Source organism: Hippichthys cyanospilos, chromosome 7, assembly GCF_059441005.1.
Source record: "Hippichthys cyanospilos isolate Australia breed blue-spotted pipefish chromosome 7, RoL_Hcya_1.0, whole genome shotgun sequence".
In the NCBI taxonomy this organism is placed as follows: domain Eukaryota; kingdom Metazoa; phylum Chordata; class Actinopteri; order Syngnathiformes; family Syngnathidae; genus Hippichthys; species Hippichthys cyanospilos.
Window position 1 is genome coordinate 17931424 of NC_142375.1, and position 21531 is coordinate 17952954.

The 21531-nt window shown below is 38.4% G+C and overlaps 1 protein-coding gene across 1 annotated transcript in view; it reads right to left on the bottom strand.

The window, feature by feature from the left end:
• ntn1a (netrin 1a) overlaps positions 1 to 20162 on the bottom strand; it is a 43535-nt gene extending 23373 nt beyond the window's left edge. The window contains exon 1 of the mRNA XM_088418769.1: positions 19028 to 20162. Coding sequence (XP_088274895.1) covers positions 19028 to 20048 — 1021 coding nt within the window. The 5' untranslated portion in view covers positions 20049 to 20162. The remainder of the gene's footprint in view (positions 1 to 19027) is intronic.
• Between the last annotated feature and the right edge of the window lie 1369 nt (positions 20163 to 21531).

Genomic DNA, 21531 nt, shown 5'->3' on the forward strand with positions numbered 1-21531 from the left:
TGCCATGCGGTTAGTTAATCTATTTGCTAATTCTATGCTAATACAAGAAGTCATGCAGAATATTCATCAACTTAGAAATATTCATCCCGCTTAGAAAACTGCCTCATGTGCACGGCTGTTTATTTAGTTCTTATTTCTTTGTTTCATAATTGAGCGCCCTCGTGTTTTCATGTTTGCGGCAAAATCCCCCAGTGTGCAATCTTGCTGTCAGCGGGCGATAAAAATATGGTGCGATGATGAGAGGGATGCAAGTAAAGTTTCGTGCAAAACAAATTGCCATGGAGCGTTATCTAAAACAAAGAATAGCCGTTTTACAGTGGCTCATTGTTGTGGGGAATCGTTACAAGCATGCAAACATTTAAATCATTATAGTACAATCTCAGAGTCGCAATAATTCTTTGCAAAATAAATTACAAGCATTTTATCTTGCATTTTTTCATACACAGCATTCCAATTTAGCATGAGATTACAAATTAGAAAACATTCATTTCATTACTTGACTGCAAACAGCTTGTTTGGCAGCTTTATAATTGCCTTTATCCAATGCATTTTGTTAGTTCTATTTTTAACTTATATTGTCAGTCTTTTCATAATTTTCGGACAAGGAGTTTTTTATTGTTGTTTCTAGTATAGTGTGTAACCTGTTGTAACAGTTTTAAAACATTCATAAACAGATACACATTTTATAAGCACAATTTGGATTTGAAAACTGTATTTTAGAAAAGCTAATGATAAAAAAAATATCACATTGAAATAAGTGATTGCCAAAGCGTGCTACGCTTTCTAGTGGTTTGCAAAAAACTATTACTTATACTGCTTATTACAGTATTTATGGTCACCTTAATTGTATCCATCACTGACAGCCAAAAAACGACATTAATTCTAAAATCATAATCATATAATTTCATTGATTATTGAGCAAGGAACCAAACATTTAATTGGCAAAGCAACTGTATGTATTTGATATTGATAACCTAATCAATAACCGATTTATACTTCAATAAAAATATCTACCCATCCATCCATTTTTGACAACCGCTCATCCTCAAATGATGTATGTATTTTTTTGTAATATGGCTAAAATCACTACTTATTTTTTAGCACATTTTCATAGTTTTTTTTCCTTCAAATTTGCAGCTTGTTTGGCACATTTTGTAGTTCTCAAAGACAAATATTAATTTGACATATTTTCAATCATTTTACCCTTTAATATAAACAGTACATGCATAGTTATATCTATATTATATTCATATATAAACATATATACAAACACACACACACACACACACACACACACACACACATATATATATATATATATATATATATATATATATATATATATATATATATATATATATATATATATATATATATATATATATATATGAGGGATGACCTGCAAAGCCTCTGCAGTTACAAGGCTGCATACACCGAAATAACGGCGCTATTAACACCGGAGACACGTTAATTTGATGTCCTCCCCACAATAGACCAAAGTCACGCACACCGCATATTAAATGTTGCGTGTATTCCCCCGACTCCGCCGCCGTGCGGGGGGCTAATCAGCTCTTCTTCTCTCCAGCCGAAGCCACACAGAGGCAGCTCAACAAAGGAGGGCCTAATGGCCTCCAATTTCCCGCATTAGTGCCCATTTAATGGCTGACCTGCCCTCTCGTTAGGCAGCGCTGCATGGGATGGCGCGCACACATTTCCACAAAGCCCCGGGCCCACTTCCACCCCACTCTGAGTCGCATAATAGTTCTGCCTGTGATCTGCGGCGCAACCGCTTGCTGAGTAATCACGGCTCTTTGGTGCACAATGGCGTCGAGGTGTGACAGGTTCAAGCAGGGCGAAAGTCTCCATTTTGCCCATCTGCTTTTTAGACTCCTGGGGAGTGGAATCCCAAAGTTCTAATATTAAGTAACAGCGCTTTTTTTCACATAGCGGCGCTGTACTAATGCTAAATAATAGCATCATGATTTTATCCCTTTGTCAAAATTTCAAGCAAGTCTTGATTTGGACCACTGGGCATACTATGAGAGTCATGCATTTTACCCAGGCCTCTACTTATCTTAAAAATAGACTTAGCTCTGTCTCAGTGGCTCACTTGTTCTTTGGCAGGACCCACCAATAGCGGTGCGATGATTGACAACCAATTGATTATTAACTTATGATTTTTGAGAATTGATTTATTGTTTAGGTGCTTTTTTTAATATTGAAATCGTCCAAATCCTCGTGATTTCAAGTTTTCATCAATAAATAATAATAATAAAATAATAATAAATAATAATATATAATAATAATAAATAATCAAAGCAGCTTTTTCTTTGGAATACATTGATCATTTGCCGACAATATTTTCCAGCTTTGTTATGGACCAAAGCATTAACTCATATTTTCTACACTATCAGTTTGGATTAATGTCCTATTTTGATATAAAGGGATTAAGCAACAAAATCTTTGACATAATTTCTATTGTAATCAAGTCAAAACATTGTAACACAGTCTTAGCTATAATGAGTTTGTTTGGAGCATAAAAAAATGCAGTTAAACAAAACTATTATAAAAAATCCTAATGAATTTTTTACTCTCCTGAAGTGGGTCAAACTGACACATTTGAAAGTTAGAGTAAATGTTGAATGTGTTCTTTTTAGTACAATCAACACATCTTTACATCAAAGCCATTTCAAAAGGAAAACATTGAAACAAAGCACTAGGGAGCTGAAATTTCACCCATCTGGCGAAAACAAGTTCAAAATAGCACGCTCGCTGAGTTATCACACTACCAGGAAGTAGCGCGCCCTCCACTGGCTAAAATACTACGAGAACAAGGTGGAAGAAAATGACCAAAAATGATCTAACTACTGCACAAGGGTTCAACTGCAACGTTTTTGATAAAGAGACAAAACACGGGTCAAATTTCGCTAGGATGTCATTCCTATCAAAGGGAAATAAACACAAAACACAATTATAGATTCAAGTATTGCCTTTGTGACTTTGTTCATGGGTTTCCAATCAGTTTTTGACTTTTGGATAAATGAGAAATGAGCGTATATCGCTGGTTGAAACAAATATTGGATGCGTATTATGCACCATTCAAGTATATTTAGGTGTCAAAGTGACCCAGGGACATCACTGCTGTTCCTTGCAACCAAACATAACAGGATGAATGAGTAATTTAAGCAATTTAACATCCGATTTCTATTTAAGATAGGTTACGGCTTTTGCTTTAAGAACAAGACAACTTGAAGTCCTATCAACAGATATTGCCTTTCATCTAAGATATAAGTATCGCTTTCGGGTACTTTGGAACGCGTGGAAAAGGAAAGTAGCGGTGGACATCTCGGGGAGGGGCCGGAGCGCAGGGCGTCGCGCGTATGTCGGCCGTGCCATAAAAATGCCATGGCTGGAGGATGACGTTGGCAGCTCCCATTCAGGACGGCGGCGCCCTGGAGGCTGAATAAAGATTCCTCGGGGCCTGTCGGGTCCCCCGGCGAACAATGGCCTGCCGGGAGCAGCTGTCTTAATAGCGTGAGGACTGACAGCTTTGACGGCATCCGAAGCCGGAGACAACGCTCCGCTGTGCGATAACATAATACGAGCTAATCGGGTCGGACAGCCGGCGAGCGCGTCGCGTACGTTTCCGCGTGAGGCTGAGCCCGCCGGTGCTTTGGCAGCCGGCGTGACACCTTGACGCTCAGGAACCTGATGTGAGAAAACGGATGTCGCCGCATCACCGGGGATCCCTGCTAAGCGGATTTGCGGTTCCCGTGGCAGGAAAGAGCAAGAACCGCTGCTCCTTAACAGAAGAGCGGTAGGATCTTTGGAGGCTTCTTCCCGGCGGAGTAGTGTAATCACTTCTGCCACTTCCTGCGTTCCTATTGTTTGACATCCAGCCATTAGCTAACCCTGTCACCTCTGCGCTCCACCTCCACATTACACAGGGCAAACAGACATCGATCCAAATCTCTAAATCACCTCCAGTCTGTTTACGCTCCGGGTTTGGTTTCCATGAGACCGGCGGATCGTAGTGTTGTGGCTTTTCAAATGTCTCCTGGCAGGTCCTCTGATGCGTCTCTTGGCCCCGAGGGCTTGACGGGGATGGGCCCGCGCTGTCGCCGGGAGATGCTGAGATGGCCTCGTTCGCACAATTCCTTGATTGTGATTCACGCTAATCCCGAAGCACGGCCGATGCAATCACACAGCGTTCCTGGAACTTTGACAAAAGATTTTAGGACGTCTTCGCACTCAGGTTCAATTGGACGCTGCCGTTTTGGCTTGCGAACCCTTGTGGCCGGCAAATAATGGGATGGGCCCCAGCGTGAGCGACTGCGTATGAATCTGTTTGTCTTTTTTTGCTAGCGCTTGAACAAATGTCACCAAATTCCGTGCGGCCATCTCTACTCCGTCTACTTCAATGTACCTATCTTAACTGTTAAGATGTTCGCTGAAGCAAATGTAAATGCCCATACAAACAGGAAGATGTTTTATTAGAGCTGGGTATTATGGCTCCGAAAAAATCTTGATTTGTAGCAGTCGTTTTTGGACGATTGTTGGAGGGAGGGTGTAGCCACACGTCTGATACTTTCAAAACAAAAACAAAAAAAACGCATGAGTATTGCTTCCTTATTTTGGAGACTATAAGGTGTGCACCAAATCGGAAATCGATAAATGGGTTGCCTCAGAATGAAATGACATTTTTGGGATATTTTCACAAGCATGGTAACATGAAAATTCACAAGAATTTCTGCCTAATCAGATCTAACTTGAATGTCTCCTCAGAGCTTCGGTTCTGAAGTGGTTCTCACAACTCAAGAAAAAGTCAGATTTCCTAATATACTTTTTGCATATGTGGTTGTTATGATTGTTTCTTGAAAAGTTACAATTGCAAGTGGAAAAGTTAGCATTTTTCAGAGTAGTTTCGATCCTGAGGAAGGAAGTGAATAAAGTACTTCAGATGTTCCTCAGATGATCTTCTGAGGAGAAATGACCCTTTTTTTGGAAGACAGAAAAGTTTCTTCTCTACACTCCAAAGGGAGAGAGAAAGTGTCCTATAGGAAGGCGACGCGCCCTAATTTACTTTGGCAAATGTTCCCATCTTGGACTGAGGCATCCTTGAGGATAAACAGATGAGTCTGGGATTGGAGATGAGTTAGGAATGCTTACTTGGACATCTGCTTGATGCGTTTAAGGTTTCCACTCCCTGATAAAATATACTTTGGATGAAGCATCTTGTATGTGTGAAACATTGTGACACGGATGGACTTCTTAAAACTCCCCAGATCTCTTAATTAGGTCAGGCTGCTTTCTTTGTTCATCATTAGGGAGTGAGTATAAGACAGCGAGAAGATCCCCCTGGAAATTTATTGATTTTTCCTCACAAATTGATTGCATTTACATTGCATTTCTAGTCACCTTTGAAGGCTCGGCTCCAAAGATATTCATTAATGCTCCCTACTTTGAGAAATGTGCAGCTGGTTCTGATTTCTTTCACTTACAAACAATCTGATGATACAATTGCAATTTTGGGGGGTCCGGAGAACTGACTCCTACTCAGCAGTATCCCGATGTAGGCTCATTAACAACCACAGCACCATGACCAAGCACAGCGAGCCGAGTTCTTCTTCAGCCTTCAATCAGACCACCTAGACTTCTTCGTTAAGGTCCTATTTCTGAGCTACCACGCTTCTGAAATGAGCCCCGACCTCCCTTCGGGCGCATTCCCGCTCAGTGATACGGTTCAGTTCAGCTCGCATCGCAACATTAAATTCGGATCCAACTTTGCTCTGCTGAACGCTTCAGAAGAAAGTCTTTGTTTGAGAAAAGAAGGATCTAGTTTAAGTAGGTTAGTGAATCATCTCGATTGAGCTACCTGATTTTCTGTAGGTACCGTCCCAAAGCCATGATAGAATAGAATGCCTTTATTTTTCCATTGTTTAGCTCAAGGGTGTCAAACTGATTTTTATTGTGGGCCACATTGTACTTATAGTGTCTGTTAGAGGGCCGGAATGAATCTAAAAATAGTCTAAAAAAGCTTCAATTTTAACGTACCGCTTTAATTTCTCTTAAATCCTGAATATTTAGGACTTAAAAATAGAAAAAACATGTGTCTAATAAACACCATTTTTGCTGGTTTACATCTTTACCTAGTTTTGAAAACAGAGGCCGATAAAAACTGTTCAAAAGATAGATCGGGAACAGAAAATTGTTATTTTTTAAGACAATCTGCAAGTTTAGCTAGAAACTTGAAATAAAATCAGCATTTGGCAGGCCACATAAAATGATGTGGCGGGCCGGTTCTGGCCCCCGGGCCTTGAGTTTGACACCTGTGGTTTAGCTGGTACAGTACACAACAAAATTCTGCTCCAATCTCATTGGTTCATTTTAATGAAATACAGTATGAGAAACAACTAGAATAAATATAATAGAATTAAAAGCATAGTTTCACAGAGTGCATTGTTATTTTCAGTGTATTCTTTTCTTTTTTTGTTGTTATTCAGAGTGTTCATAGTTCCGGGGAAACACTTTCATCTGTTTTTGTCTGGCTATTTTTGAGTGCTGTAACGCTGGCCATAGGGCAACAGGTTGAAAACTTGTAGGCCAGGATGAGTCGTGTCTCTGACAATACGAATCTATTATTTTGGTATGTAGAAAGAAGCTAAATCTGGGATTTAGCTTGAGGTTTTCTGTAGCTCATTTTCTTATTTCCACCAAGGACCAATTGAGCCTTCTCCACTGTGGATGTCAGTAGAGAGTTGTATCTTGGCAACGGAGACAAGTTGCTCTGTAAATCTCTGTGAAGAGACACAGAGGAAGACATAGAAATGGAAAGGAAAAGAAATAAATCCGACTGACTAATGGTCTAATAATTTGAAGTTCCGCTGGCTGGCTTGCGCGTGACCTTAACTAACAGTCAAAGGTTTTGCTCACTGTCAGGTGCGATAGGCGCGATTCTCTATTATTAACCAGAAAGCCAAGACAAATGGTACATTACAAGCTTATTTAAAAAAAGCTGAGGGTGTGTATGAGCTGTACATTGTTGAATGTTTGCCACAAAGTCAAGCTTCCATAGAAATAGGTAGGCGTGAGCAGGAAACTATCAAGGGACCATAAATCTCAAACTTCACAGAAAACGTTCTTCTGCGATACATTTATCGCTTTTACATTTTCCTCTTATATTGTTCTCCAGATCTGACTCACAATCTCCCCTGAATTCTTCATCATCCTTCGCTTTATGGAAGGAAAGCCACGAGTATGAGCGAATTGAAGTCTTTATGGATTTTTGGCCGGGTGCGGCTGGTTTCCCTTCATGTTGATTGTTTCTGACACGGATGGTAAGGAGATATTTTGGCTACGCAAAATTATTTACTGCGTTTCTCTTTGCCCCGTACCAATTTACAATTGCGAATAAAAATCAAGGCAGTGTTCGGCCACAGCTAATTGCACGAAGTTGGAACGGTGGCCCTTCGTCGTAATAGAACTGTAGTATTTTACGTCTTCCATAACCCGATGTGACACTTGCAACTTGGGCAGGAAGGATACAGTAGAGGAAGGAAAATGAAAACTCATCTGATTTGGGAAATCCAAAACCTCATTGTGATGTAGTCATCGTAAGATGGCAATTAGCGAAAGGACGCATGCTCTTTGCCAGAGTCAACAAACGACTTCGACACGGGAGAGGAAATGTAGAGTTTTGCAATAATGCAGATTTGTCACACCAATAATGGTTAAATAGTTGTGTTTTGTTTTTTTTTTTGTTTTGTTTTTTTATGTGCTGGCAGCAAAATTCACAGTCAGACTTTTATCTTCGCTCTTTTCTATACCGCACACTTCATTTTAAAGTAACTCATTGTGCTTAGTGTTGTTAGATTGCAACATTTAAAGGCAAAATAAGTCAATTGTTGGCAAAAGAATTCAAGATATTTAATGGCAACAAAAGTAAAACTAAATGAAATAGCCAAGAATAAAAAAGTAATTTGCTAAAATTACTGAAAGAAAGTCCAACGCAAAAACAGGATTTACCCCCAAATTATTATAGAAAAACTCTAAAAGACCCTAATCACGGGGGGGGGGGGGGCTAATCCAGACATGGCTGAGCTACGTTAAAATAGTATCTGTTAGATATTTTTAAAAAACTGTTTGTTGTTCATCTAATTTCAGTTATTGAGTCATTTTAATAAATAATTAAATACATGGGACTTAAATAACATATAACGCTTTTGTTAATTTACCATTAAATCTAAAGCACGTTTTCTAGATATCCCGCGTTTTTCTCGTATGAGTTGAATTGTCAAAAATATCCATTGTATGCCTCTGGACCTACTCTTTTGTCAAATTTTAGAACCCTTTGCGGCCCTTGAATCAAAAAGTTTGATTAACCAGTTCTCTTGGCAGTTTATTTTATTTATTGTTAAATTCAATAGAGCCCTGACCAAGCTTGAGTCCCATCATATACACTCTCCATTTTGGAAATGGATCTCCACCGTCACCTCACAACACAAATATTACCTTTAATGACTCAATTTCCTGACAATTTCCTTATCGCGCCCCCTCTATAATTAGGTTGTCTTTGTTTGGTCTGTCATCCTCCAGTGTGGACCTTATTAATCTGTTATTACAAGCAGCCAGGGGACTGGTGTGGGAAACTTCAAGCAAAAGCACACATAACCGCACGTGCACCCAAGCGGCGCTGGAAGTTATTTAAATAACGCTCACTGGTAGCACACTGAGTCAAGAGCTTCTCTTCCATCGTTATTACTCCCCCACACTTTCTCTCTTTTAGCGCCTCTCGCGCCTCCACGCTGACGGAAAAGCTCAATCAGCTGGAGCCAGCAATTTGTATAAACTCCGATCTTGCTCTCTGTTGGACACTGAGCCTAATTAATTGTCTCTTTTGTCACTCAAAGAAGGGTGGTGTAAAGACTTTGGGTGAAAGGGGGAGATATAATAAGAACGGAAATTGTCAGTAAAAGGAAAACAGCTTTATCCTCCTCTTGAGACACTTTGTATATGTGCAGTGCATCTTAAAAATGTCTCAATTGTGCCCAATCCTTGGAATGTGAGATAAAGAATTAACCTGATCCTTTTCTTTCCAAATTGTCTTTTATATATGTTTGTGTTCATATATATATATATATATATATATATATATATATATTAGGGCTGCACGATTAATTGAATTTTAATCGCAATATTGGCTTCCACGATTAATTAAGATGATCCTCAGCAATATTAACATCTAAAAAGCCGGCTCCACTGCATGTCAAATCAAGCACTTTGTCATTCTTCCACGCAGGGGCGATGTTTTCCACACATTTGCGTGAAAAAAGTGTCTGCTTTTTTCACCCTAATATATTATTTACCAGTGTGAAATGGCATTGAGTTTCTCATCTGATTCCTAATATATATCGTACAGTGCTAGCCGTCAATTGAGACCCATTTTGAAAAATCAGGCAAAAAATTGGAATAAATTCGGTTTGAACTAACCGAAAATGTTTTTTTGACTGGCTGATTGGCTAATTGATTAAAATTTGCTTAAAAGTAAATAATGTGCTTGGTTTTTTCATTGGTTTGCATTCAGCAAAGAAATTAGCTCTTTTGCCCTGTGTGCCATTTGTTTGAATTGTTATTTACCTTATTTACGTTCTTTCTTTCTTCTAGTTTATTATTATTCTTGGTAAGTATCAAGCATGAAGCCTTGTTTATATACAGCTTGTTTAAAAAAAAAAAAGAGTAATAAATACAGGTTTGACCAAACATGCTGAATAATCATGATTTTAATATTGGCCAAAATAATCTCTTTTTTTAATCGTGCAGCCTTAACAGTGGTCCCCAGTAAATGTTTCTGGGGCCTTGTAATGCCTAAGGCCTGTAGTGTGACTTTGTTGCCGAGCAAGCCAAAAAGTGCGAAAAGCGTGAGACAAAGACAGACTGAATGAAGGTGGGAGGGGGTTAGGACCACTGAGGACCTCCCGCCCCTTCACCCCACCATGTGTGTTATCTGGGCGAGCTAATGAGTGATGGATTAACCTGGGCTCACCCCTGGCAAATTGAGATGACCTTGCAAACTTTCGCCTCCAACCAAAAAAAAAAAAAAAAGAGACCCTGGCATTCCGCTTCAACCAAAATGATGAAAAAAATCAGACTGAGGCAAAAGTCTTCAGATCATGCATGTGTGCGCTGCTGTTGATAAGTGCGGTGCTGGCCGTCATCCGGTGCTGACCCCTGCTGACTGAGATCTCTTTGTGCAAGCAAAAACAATAATGGGCAAACATGCTGCAAAAGCATAATCAGTGCATGACACACAAACACCAGCAAGATTGGAAGGCATCCATGACAACTGGGTGTTAAAAAGCCCTCATGACCTGATGACACACACACACACACTCACAGAAGCCTGAGCCGTGACTTATATGGGAAAGACAAAGCCATCGGTAATAAATTAGCTTCAGCTACTAACCATCACACACAAGGCATACCAGTGACGTTTTTTTTTTCACTCAGTCTATTTGACGCGAAGCGAAAGTTTGATATGTCGCAGGTACACTCCTTTGATGTGCTATATGTGTGTGTGTGTGTGCGTTCTTGTCTTTCTATGCTTGTGAGGGAAGGCTTTTATACTTAGACCATTTAACATGGACTCATTCAATCCCAAAGACATATTCTTAATATTTTTAAGAGTACAGATTATGCGGCTTGGTGGCGGGGCCTGAGTTCAAATCCACCTGGCTCCACGCTTCTTGTGTGAAGTTTGCATGTTCTCCCTGAGCCCGGGTTCTCGCCAGGCATTCTGGCTTCCTCCCACACTCCAAAAAAAATGCATGGCAGGTGAATTGGACATAGTAAATTGTCCTTGGATGTGATTGGGCGCATGAATGGTTGTTTGTCTCTGTGTGCCCTGCGATTGGCTGGCAACCAGTTCAGGGTAACCCCATAGAAATATATATATATATATATATATATATATATATATATATATATATATATATATATATATATATATATATATATATATATATATATATATATATATATATATATATATATATATATATATATATATATATATTTATATATATATATATATTTATATATTTATTTATATATATATATATATTTATTTATATATATATATATATATATATATATATATATATTTATATATATATATATATATATATATATTTATATATTTATTTATATATATATATTTATATATATATATTTATATATTTATTTATATATATATATTTATATATATATATATATATATATTTATTTATTTATATATATATATATATATATATATATATATATATATATATATATATATATATATATATATATATATATATATATATATATATATATATATATATATATATATATATACAAGTCTGAACTCTTAAAAAGCTTTAACATGTGTGTTTGGGATTGAATGAGTTAATGTTTGTGTCGAGCTAGCTTTCAAGCATGTCATTTAGGATGACAAGAAGAGCGCTAAGCTAAAGAAACAGCGGGGTGTCACTCAGATTCACTCCCGCCATCACCGCGCTGAAACCGCCTGTAACTCCATCCAGCCATTAATCACGTATGGCTGCGTGGAGCAGAAACTCTGCAGGCCTTGGTGGGCTTTCACTCACACTTGGTGGTCCCCATGCGACTTGTGCGAATGTTACTGGGCAGATGTTAGCCAGCAGCTCTGGTCTAGCATCTGAAGTTTATATACAGTATATTTTATAAATACAGGGTGATTGAAGAATAATTGTGTTTTAAAATACTTCAAAATTGCGACGTCAATGTTCTGGTGTTCTTTTGTTGTTTGAAATTGAAAAGGTTTTCTGATTTCAAACACAATAATTCATATCAACAGAAAACAAGAACAAGGATTTAATGCCATGCAAAAAATTGAGAAAAATATTACTACGTATTGATAAATTGTAAGTATTTTCAATCACTGTGTATAATAGGGGTTAACAAAAACATTTTGAACCAGGAAACAAACACTGTGACATCCCGCCATTCGGTTCAGAATTTGAATTACCAAATAACAACCCGTTTGAATATGTATAAATTCTACTAACTTTGCAACCAAGGCTCCAGCACAAAGACAGTCAAATATGGACATTTGTTATTTTAAAAATTGCACTCTTTGCAAAGCCAAAAAAACCGCTGGAGTGTTGTGCTGATGGAAAGTTTTGAAAATTGGGTCTATGAGAAAACCATGAGAAAAAAAATGCCTATAACAATGCGTAATCAATTACCATAGTACCTACTGTAATCGAGTACTTTAGCACTTCAGTTCCAAATGTAATCAATTACTTAGTACTTAACTATACAAATCAATTACCCTAAAATGTATTTATCTAGAGTAGTCCATTTATTTACTACTTAATTATCTAGAGTAAGGGATTACTCTAGTACTTAACGACTCTATGGCAATTCTCTGCAGTCATGCCAGCCAGGGCTCCCTCGTGGAAATAATGAGCAAAAGTTACATTGAGTTGTTTTCTGGCGCTTAGTATTGATTACACACAAACGCTTGGCTCTCACCAGGATTTTTTTGTGCCAAATGCGTGCAGCACTTGCCAAACCACATGCTTCACGCAATTTATTCATTACACATGTTAACGATATAAAATCAAAAGCTCGGTGTGTCTCTTGTGGCCGTGAACCGTCTTGGACGTTCATCAGTTAAGGTTAGTTTACTTTTTCGGATATTTGTATGCATCGGAAATGTCATAACACAAAAGCAGCTTACATTAGAAAAATGCTGAAAAAATTTAATAAGATCCAGTAAAAAAAAACAAAAAAACTTTTTTTTCATAAACACTGGCATCAGTATTGAACAAGATGCTTTTTTTAATTTAAAAAAAGAACAATAAGATCATATAAAAATGGATTGATTTTTTTAAACTACTTAATTATCCAAAGTAATTTATTACTTTAGTTTTTAGCCTTCTTTGTATCCACCTCTAGCCAAACACATGACAAAAATAATGAAACAAATATCTTTTAATAAGTACCCAGGATTGAATGTCTGGACTTTTAATCAAATGTAAAAACGTGTCTTTGGGATTGAATGAGTTAATGACATTTACACTCTGTTGAATGGGCAAGATGAGTTACATTATGAAATAAATTCCGTTCCAACAATCTAATGCCTAAATGCTAATTGATCTTATCAATGTGAATGCCAATTATAACACTTTTTTTTTATTTTTTGCTAACAGAACTAGCATGTAGCCGAATATAGCATAATAGCTAACTGGCATGAGAATGATGAGAAAAGAGTTTCCTGTTTCCTCTCCATTGTCATCGTTTGTATGAAGCATGTTCAGCGGGTGAGTAGTTTTACTTTACTTTAGTTTTACGTTACGACAGCTACCATTTTTTATTTGCGCGTTGATTGAAGTATTTTTTTAACATCACTGACAGCGACGATCAAACATGAGCACCAATGTATTTGTAAAGGCAGAATTTTGCAACGTTCAATTTTATTGCATGAAATTGAGAAAGTAGTCAGACATTCATTCTCTGGAGACCAATTATTGTCAGCATCTTCCAAAGGTGGGATGACCTCATTGTAAAAACGTGTCTTAACAATAACAATCTGGGTCAGAACATTTGTTCTGGCCTTTGTTAAAGTTGAGTTCAAGCGCCAACGCGAGGAGACAAGTGGAAATGGGAACGGGCCAAGAACTGACACGTAACATGCCTCCTTCAGTGGCAACATGGCTTCTTACCAAACTGTTTCCCAAAAACAAGGTCAAGGCTCCATTGCTGCGCTGCAAACACACACACGTAGACTCACACTTTGGGATCTGCACCGTACTAAACATGTTTTTTAAAGGATTTTTTTTTTTAATGGAAAATGGATTTCTTGTAGTGTGAAAAACGGTAAACAGCTTTGGTGTTTTGGTGTTTGTGAAGTAAATTTTGGCAAATTAACATGTTCTTCAAGACCAACAGTATGTTTTAAAAATACTTATAGGTCTGGTTATTAAATTATATTACCGTATTTTCCGCACTATAAGGCGCGCCTAAAAGCCCTATTTTTTTTAAAAAGCTGATGGTGTGCCTTATAATCAAGTGTGCCTTATATATGTATCAATATTGAGATTGGGAATCGTAGATGGGGAATGAACTGATAAAGTATGCTTTACCCGTTTCTTTTGTGTGTTTATAGTTGAACAAGGTTATTATTTTAGTTATTATTCGAGTTATTATTGTTATTGCTTTGAGTATTACTATATTGTGATTGAAAAAGTTTTAAAATATGTCATTAATTGAGGGTGCGTCTTAAAATCCGGTGCGCCTTATATATGGAAAAAAGTTTTAAATAGCTGTGGACAATGGTAAATGCGGCACCTGCAGCACCCCCTGCTGTCCGTAGTGAAAAACGGCCTAAATCTTACACACTATCTCTTTAATGGTGATATCCACACTCAACATTGGTAGAGTAGTTTATGGGTCTCTCTCATACGGTCTTATTTCAGCAACACAAAAAATCGTGTGCGTCAAGTGTGACACACTTGATGTAACATGTCAGACATGTTATTAAGAAACTAGGAAAATGTTTTAAAGTGTGAAGAAAACTCACACATTTATCGAAAGGGCAACAGTGAATTCAAGACATTCAAGCTGGGAGATTTCAAGATGCATTTTTTTCTTGTCCTTTTGGAGCGATACCTAATTTTTGTCAACAGCAGTAGGAATTGTAAAAACCTTTAGTGATAAAGTAACATAAATTTAGCTCAAAATCTTTTTTCTCTGCACCTTATTCAATATTAACTTAGTGTTCGGCTTCAAAGGCCCGCTAGGCTTGATCCTCAGCGCAAAACTGCCATTTAATCAAAACCCAATAGCTCCTGGAACCAAGCAACTAACAGCTCCAAAATTCCTGCTCGGGAGAGCGCCTGCCAACAGGCTGACATTAATTGCTTCAAGATCCCGCAGACATCCACACACGGCACCAAAGCAGCCATTTGTAACATCCATCGCTTTTATTTCATGCTAAATGATTTTGATCACGCGTCGTAAAAGATGCAGCGCTCAATCATCGGCAGTTTTGTTTCATAGGTGTTTTAGCCAGATGCTAAAATACAATGTGTGTTTTTATAAGAACCATATGACATTTGAGTGAGGGTGTGTAGACTTTTTATATTTTCTGTGCCCAACAAGGGGAGAATATCCTTCCACTTTCCACTCTTATCACTGTTTACGGTTCTTTTTATAAACCAACGTTGTCCTCCGTGCAGACAAACTGTTCAACCTTAACGTGTCTGTTTTATCTCCCGCCGGCTGGTGCAAACACGAACCCTGAGCCAACGGTCTGTTGTAAGCAACGTTTCGGACTCGCTTTTTATCAAGTGCGGCGAAACAAAAAGAAATAGAAGATTATACTAACAGTTACAACGAGAAGACTTGTTACACTGTGAACATTAGCAATGATAGGGACGCTGCTTGTGAGGGCCTGTTGTGGCTTCTGCTGGGAAATTATTCGTGAGCCAAAGAGCAGCTGTTGCCATCATACAGCTCAAACATCGTGAAATAAGCCCTGTGACACAACTCTTAATTAATAATTAAACCCAGTGGTTTGGAAACTACAACAACCCAAAAAATGTTCATCAAATTTTATATATATATATATATATATATATATATATATATATATATATATATATATATATATATATATATATATATATATATATATATATAGGGCTGCATATATTAGGGCTGCACAATTAAATTTTAATCCCGATCACGACATTGGCTACAATGAATTAACCTCATCCTCGGGGATATCAACATTAAAATAGTCAAGCACTTTTTTTTCCATTACAAATCATAGCAAGCACTTTGTCATCCTACCACCAGGGGGCAGTGTTTCCCACATGTGTGCATGACACAACCCTCACCTTTTCGCACCCTAATATACTATTTACCTGTGTGAAATGGCCTTGAGTTTCTCAAGTTAATAAATACAGTACAGTGCCAGCTGTCAATTGAGACCCATTTTGAAAAATACATTTGACAAAAAATTCAAATAAATTCAGTTTGAACTGACCGAAAAATGACATTTTGACTGCTAATTGATTAAATTTTGCTTCAAACTAAATAATGTGCTGGGTTCTAAGTAAGCTTATTTATTTTATTCGTTAGCATTCAGCAAGTAAGTTAGCTGTGTTGCTCTGTGTGCCAAGATTTTATATATATATATGTATATATATATATATGTTTTTTTCTCCTCTGCAGATTCAATAACCCAAATGGAGAGTGAGGTTGGCACTTGAGAGTCCTTCACGGTCGCATGAATGTAATCAGGTAAGTGCACTTGAATAAAGACTGCTGTCACAGCTATTTTTACCACTTTTTTTTATTGGACTGGATGATGTGGTCCTAAGCAGTTACAGAAGTAAATTTAAAGTGTACCCAAATGTATTTAGTAAATATAGTATTTATGGGTTTTACTGTATAATAAAAAAACAATGACTTAATCTGTGGCACAATGGCCAACTTGTTAGCAGGTCCACCTCACAGGTCAGAGGTCATACTGTATCTGACATATCCTGCGTGGAAAACTAATTTAAATTTTAGTTTGTCAACGAGTGTGAATGGTTGCCTAAATTTGCTCTGTGATTGGCCGATGACCATTTCAGCATGAAACTGAAGCCAATTTGGATGTAAAATGTTCTTAAAAATAAAAGATTTCAGCATGTAATGCAAATAAATAACTAAGGTTCAGTCGTCATTCTCCAAGAATTGAAATCATGGCAAAATTTAAAGTCCAATCCAAATAAAATGAATCACTCGTGCAGTTAAAATCACAAAATGTTACTAGTTTGTCCAGTCATCATGGGGGAGAAATGATTGCCAGTACGGACTGACGTTTTTGCTTATCTTTCAAATGACTACAGAGATTCAATCCGGCTTTTAACATAATTAGACGTGTGATTTTGTATTCCAAAAACACATTTGTGATCTCGGGAGTCAAAGCCATTCAAAACGTGATGATGGAGTTGTATGTTCATGCTGGATATCTGTCAGCTTTAGCAAAGGCCACAGTCAACAAACAGAAAGCTTTGAAACACCTGCCCTGTGTCAAAGTGGTGGGAAACTGTCAAACATTGTTTAGTCACTTCGGCTTTTTTTTTTTTTTTTTTTTTTTTTTTGCAGCAGCAGCAGCAGGCTGCAGCACAAATTTAGTCCAATACAGCAATTGTGGGTTTTGGAAATTCTGGAATGCCCCAAAAATACTGCTAATTACAAATGATTGTGTTCTTTTATACATATGTGTGTGTGTGTGTATATATATATATATATATATATATATATATATATATATATATATATATATATATATATATATATATATATATATATATATATATATATATATATATATATATATATATATATATATATATATATATATATATATATGAGCAGGTGTCAATTATTGTCAACACAAGTCTTTCTTGGCGCTAAATACACCACTGAAGTTTAATATTTTAATCCTCCCACATCCGCAAACTGCAGCATGCTAAAAATTAATTTATATGTATGCATGTATGTATTATGTGTGTTTTTGATGATAATTGTTTGATTAATTGTGAATTGAAGTTCTTTGAAATGTTCTTGAAAATTGAGAGTTTAAAAGATTAAACTAAGATATTAACAGGAGCATCGGAAATCAAAAGTATTTGACCTTAGATAACAGGTATGGAAAATTGAGGGAGGGATGATGTATAAATGAATTTCTATGAAGTCTTTATCTGTACAGAAGTAGTATTTTTATAAGTAATATTAATATTCATTATATTTTCACGCCTATATTAGATCATATGTATTATTACAACAACCACCACTATGCTACAAGAACTACTACCACCACTAATAATAATAATAATTACCATAAAAATATTTTTGTAACAGTAACAGATTTAAGTCATGATGTCTATTCGTGGTACAGTGGACTGTTCAAAAGAATACATAACTTATACCACAACTACTAATAAGATTAACTGCAGCTGCTACTACTACAATTATCAAAAGCCACAATGAATTACGAGAAAAAGTGTAGAAAAATATTATATTTGTATGATTAATAGGTTACTGCAACTGCCATTTCTTTCATTTAAGCTTTGTAACACTTTTAACGACTGTATGGGATGATTACTTAGAGTGATGTCATTATTCATAATATTTAGTGGTAAAAATGTGACGACTCAAAAGTTTATACGTTTTAATAAGAAACAGATGAATCACAATGAGTATTTGTGTAATAAAATGTAGAAAAATAATACTGAATAGTTATTATATTATAATCCTTTTAACAAAATTTTGATCAGTCACTATAAATATTCATGTAAAATGGGAAAATGCCAAAAAACAATGTGGAAGAAACTATATATCAATTAATACCACTCGTCATTCATCATCATTCATCCATCAATTAGTATTTAGCTTTATGAACTTTTAACTATTGTTGAGTGAGTATTCATAATAACTATCAGTGAAAAGACTAATAATAAAAAATAATAAGGAACAGATTAGTCATAGAATATGTGCGTAACATGGGAAACATGTAGAAACATATGTAAATAATGTAGACTAGCAGCAGTGCAAATACTAGGAATTATTATCATCAGTTAGCATTTAGCGTTGTGAAAGACACTTTTAAGTACAGTATTTGATGATTACCTGGGGTTTGCCTTTTATTTATTGGTAAAAATTAAAAGACTGACACAAAAAGAAGACATTTAATCCCAATGAATATTCACGGGAAAAGGTAGAAAAATAATACAGACTACAGGCTGCAGTATATAAAATCATCACCAGTATTTGATATTCAGTTTAGTGGCAGCCACTTTAAACCACGGGCCTTTGCGATATTCGTGATAGCAATGCGAATACTCCTATAAAAATGATGATGAAACACTGATAAAAAGAAAAAAAAGGGCAAGCAGCCCGCAGCAGAATGAAGAAAAAGTTGGGAAGAGGCGCGCGGAGGACTCACCGACGCACTCGTTGGCCTCCCGGGCGGTGGCCCTCTGCCACGGGCGGTCGTAGTGGAAGGGCTTGCACCTGTCGCACTCAGGCCCGGCCGCGTTGTGCTTGCACTCGCACACCATCTGCCCGTCGCGGTCCTTGACGCAGCGCGACGCGTGGCCGTTGCACTTGCAGCGGCCGCCCACCTGCAGGTCGGACACGGCGTAGAAGTAGGAGTCCCGCGCCAGCTCCGAGTCGTCCTCGTTCTCGTCGCCGAACGTGTGCAGGCGGCTGAAGGTGACGCGGATGTCGGTGGCCGTCACCCAGTCCTGCAGCACGGGCGAGTTGTCGAAGTCGTGCGCCGAGGGTCTCCCGTCCAGCGTGCTGAAGGCGATGAGACCTCCGCTCAGCGGGAACATGTCCGTGTGCGAGTCGGTGCACACGGCCTCCTGCTCGTTCTGCTTGCTGATGGCAGCCCGGTTCGGCTTGTTGTACATCTTGCGGCACTGGCTCGAGTAGTACTGGAAGGGCACCCACGTCTTGCCGTAGTCCATGGACTTGGAGATCACCATGGACTCGGGTCTGGGCGAGCAGAACTGAAGGCTCACGTAGGTCACCTCGAACTTCTTGCCCAGGGAGAGCGTCAGAGTCACGTTCTGGGGGTACTGCACGAAGTTGTCCGACTGCCAGCACGTCAGGTTGTGCGCGTTGTTCAGGTCGGTGAGGTAGGCCGGCGGCCGGTTCCGCTTGGGGTCCGACGCGTCGCACGTGTGGCAGCTGCGGCTCCTCTCGTCCGCCGACTTGTCCGCCGAGCTGAGGACGCAGTAACGGCCCGCGCCCCGTTGGCCGCAGGTGCTCGACGCCTTCACCTCCTTGCCGAACGCCGAGTTGACGAAGTCCGGGATGCAGCGGCGCGGGGTGCCCTGCTCGTCGTAGCAAGGGTCCGGAGGCGAGCTTTGGGCCGCGAAGAGAGCCGAGCCCGCGCCCGCGGTGCTCCGCAGAGAGGCGGCCAGCAGTACGGCGAGCGCGGCGTCCAGAACCCGGAACATGTTCGCTGCGTGTTGGGTCCGAAAGTGGCGGTGCTGCTGCCGCTGCTGTTGCTGCTGCCTACGAAGAGGAGGATGACAGGGAGAGGAGGAGGGATGGGGAGGGAGAAAGTTTGGAGGCGAGAGGTGCACGTTAATGACTCGGCAAGCGCCAAGTCATTAAGACGGGGTTATCCAAACTACGACCCGAGGGCCTTTTGCGGAACGTCATCCACTTTTTAGTCGCCCGCAACATCAATTTAAACTAATGTAGTGTGCCTGAACTTAATTCATTTTTGCTGTCTCGCTAACTTAATCCTTCAAGCGCCAAAGTAGTATTATTGCACCAAGAAACTTTTATAATTTCCGTTAAAAGTCTTCAAATTCCAACCTTTGGAAATAGTAATACTAAGATGGAATATTTTATTGAAAGTACTCTGGTGTCTAAGCAGTTGTTCATAAATAGTGGGGTGGGCCCCCTTGGAAGTGCCAGGCAATTCCAAGGGGGTGTGGATGAATTATTCTCACTCAAACATTCGTGATTTTATTTTGTGCTTAAGCTTTCCAAAAAAACGTGTTGCTTTAATTTTGAGAAAATATTAGTTTTCAAAATATATATTATTTTTGTCAGATGATTTTCAGTGACTTATAGTCATGGGGCCTATTTCAAATAAGTGGATATCATTGTTAATTTTTGTCTGTAAGAAAACGTTTACCTTCTTTTTTTGTAATGAGACAATCAAATAATGAATCAAATAATATGCAATAATTTCATTTTCATCAGAGAAAATGTTCGCCGATTGGAGGAACGTTAGACTCAACTTTTCAAAATAAACAAACAATATCTACATGTAAATCATTACTAGTGTAAATGACCTACCTTACACGCTCCTATTAAAAACATACAATTAAAAAAAAAAAAAAAAAAGCAAACTCAGCAGACTTTTTGGGCCTGTTATTAGACCCGTGCACGAGTTGCTGAAGCAGTTTCGACTTTTATAAGCGAAGTAACAGTGACATCTTGCGGCTGAGTGAAATACTCTGAGGAAAGAGGCGATTAAGCAAAGTAGCAGCGACATCTAGAGGCCAATACGCATACTGTACTTTGTATATGCTTGGTACTATACCTACTATATTCAGAGAAGGGGAATTTCCAGCCACACCATTACGTGGGAAATGCAAATGAGGGACAAAGAAGGAGAAGGAAAATGCGAGGGGCGAGGGGGAAGGTCAAGGTGACTGTTGTTTCCCTGGGGGAGGGAGGAAGCTATGCTGCGTGTGGGAGAAATCCACTTACCGGTCACTTTATTAAGCACCTGTTGCAGTTGACAATATTTATGTTCGTACAGGTCCTGGAGATGTAAGCAGTCGTTAAAAAATACTGAAGTTATGTTGTCATTTGAAATTTGTAACTGATTTTATTTGGGGAATATGAATGGTCATTTGCACACTTTTTGGACTACTATTCCAAAGTTTTGGGTCACTTCGAAATGACCTACCAAGATGG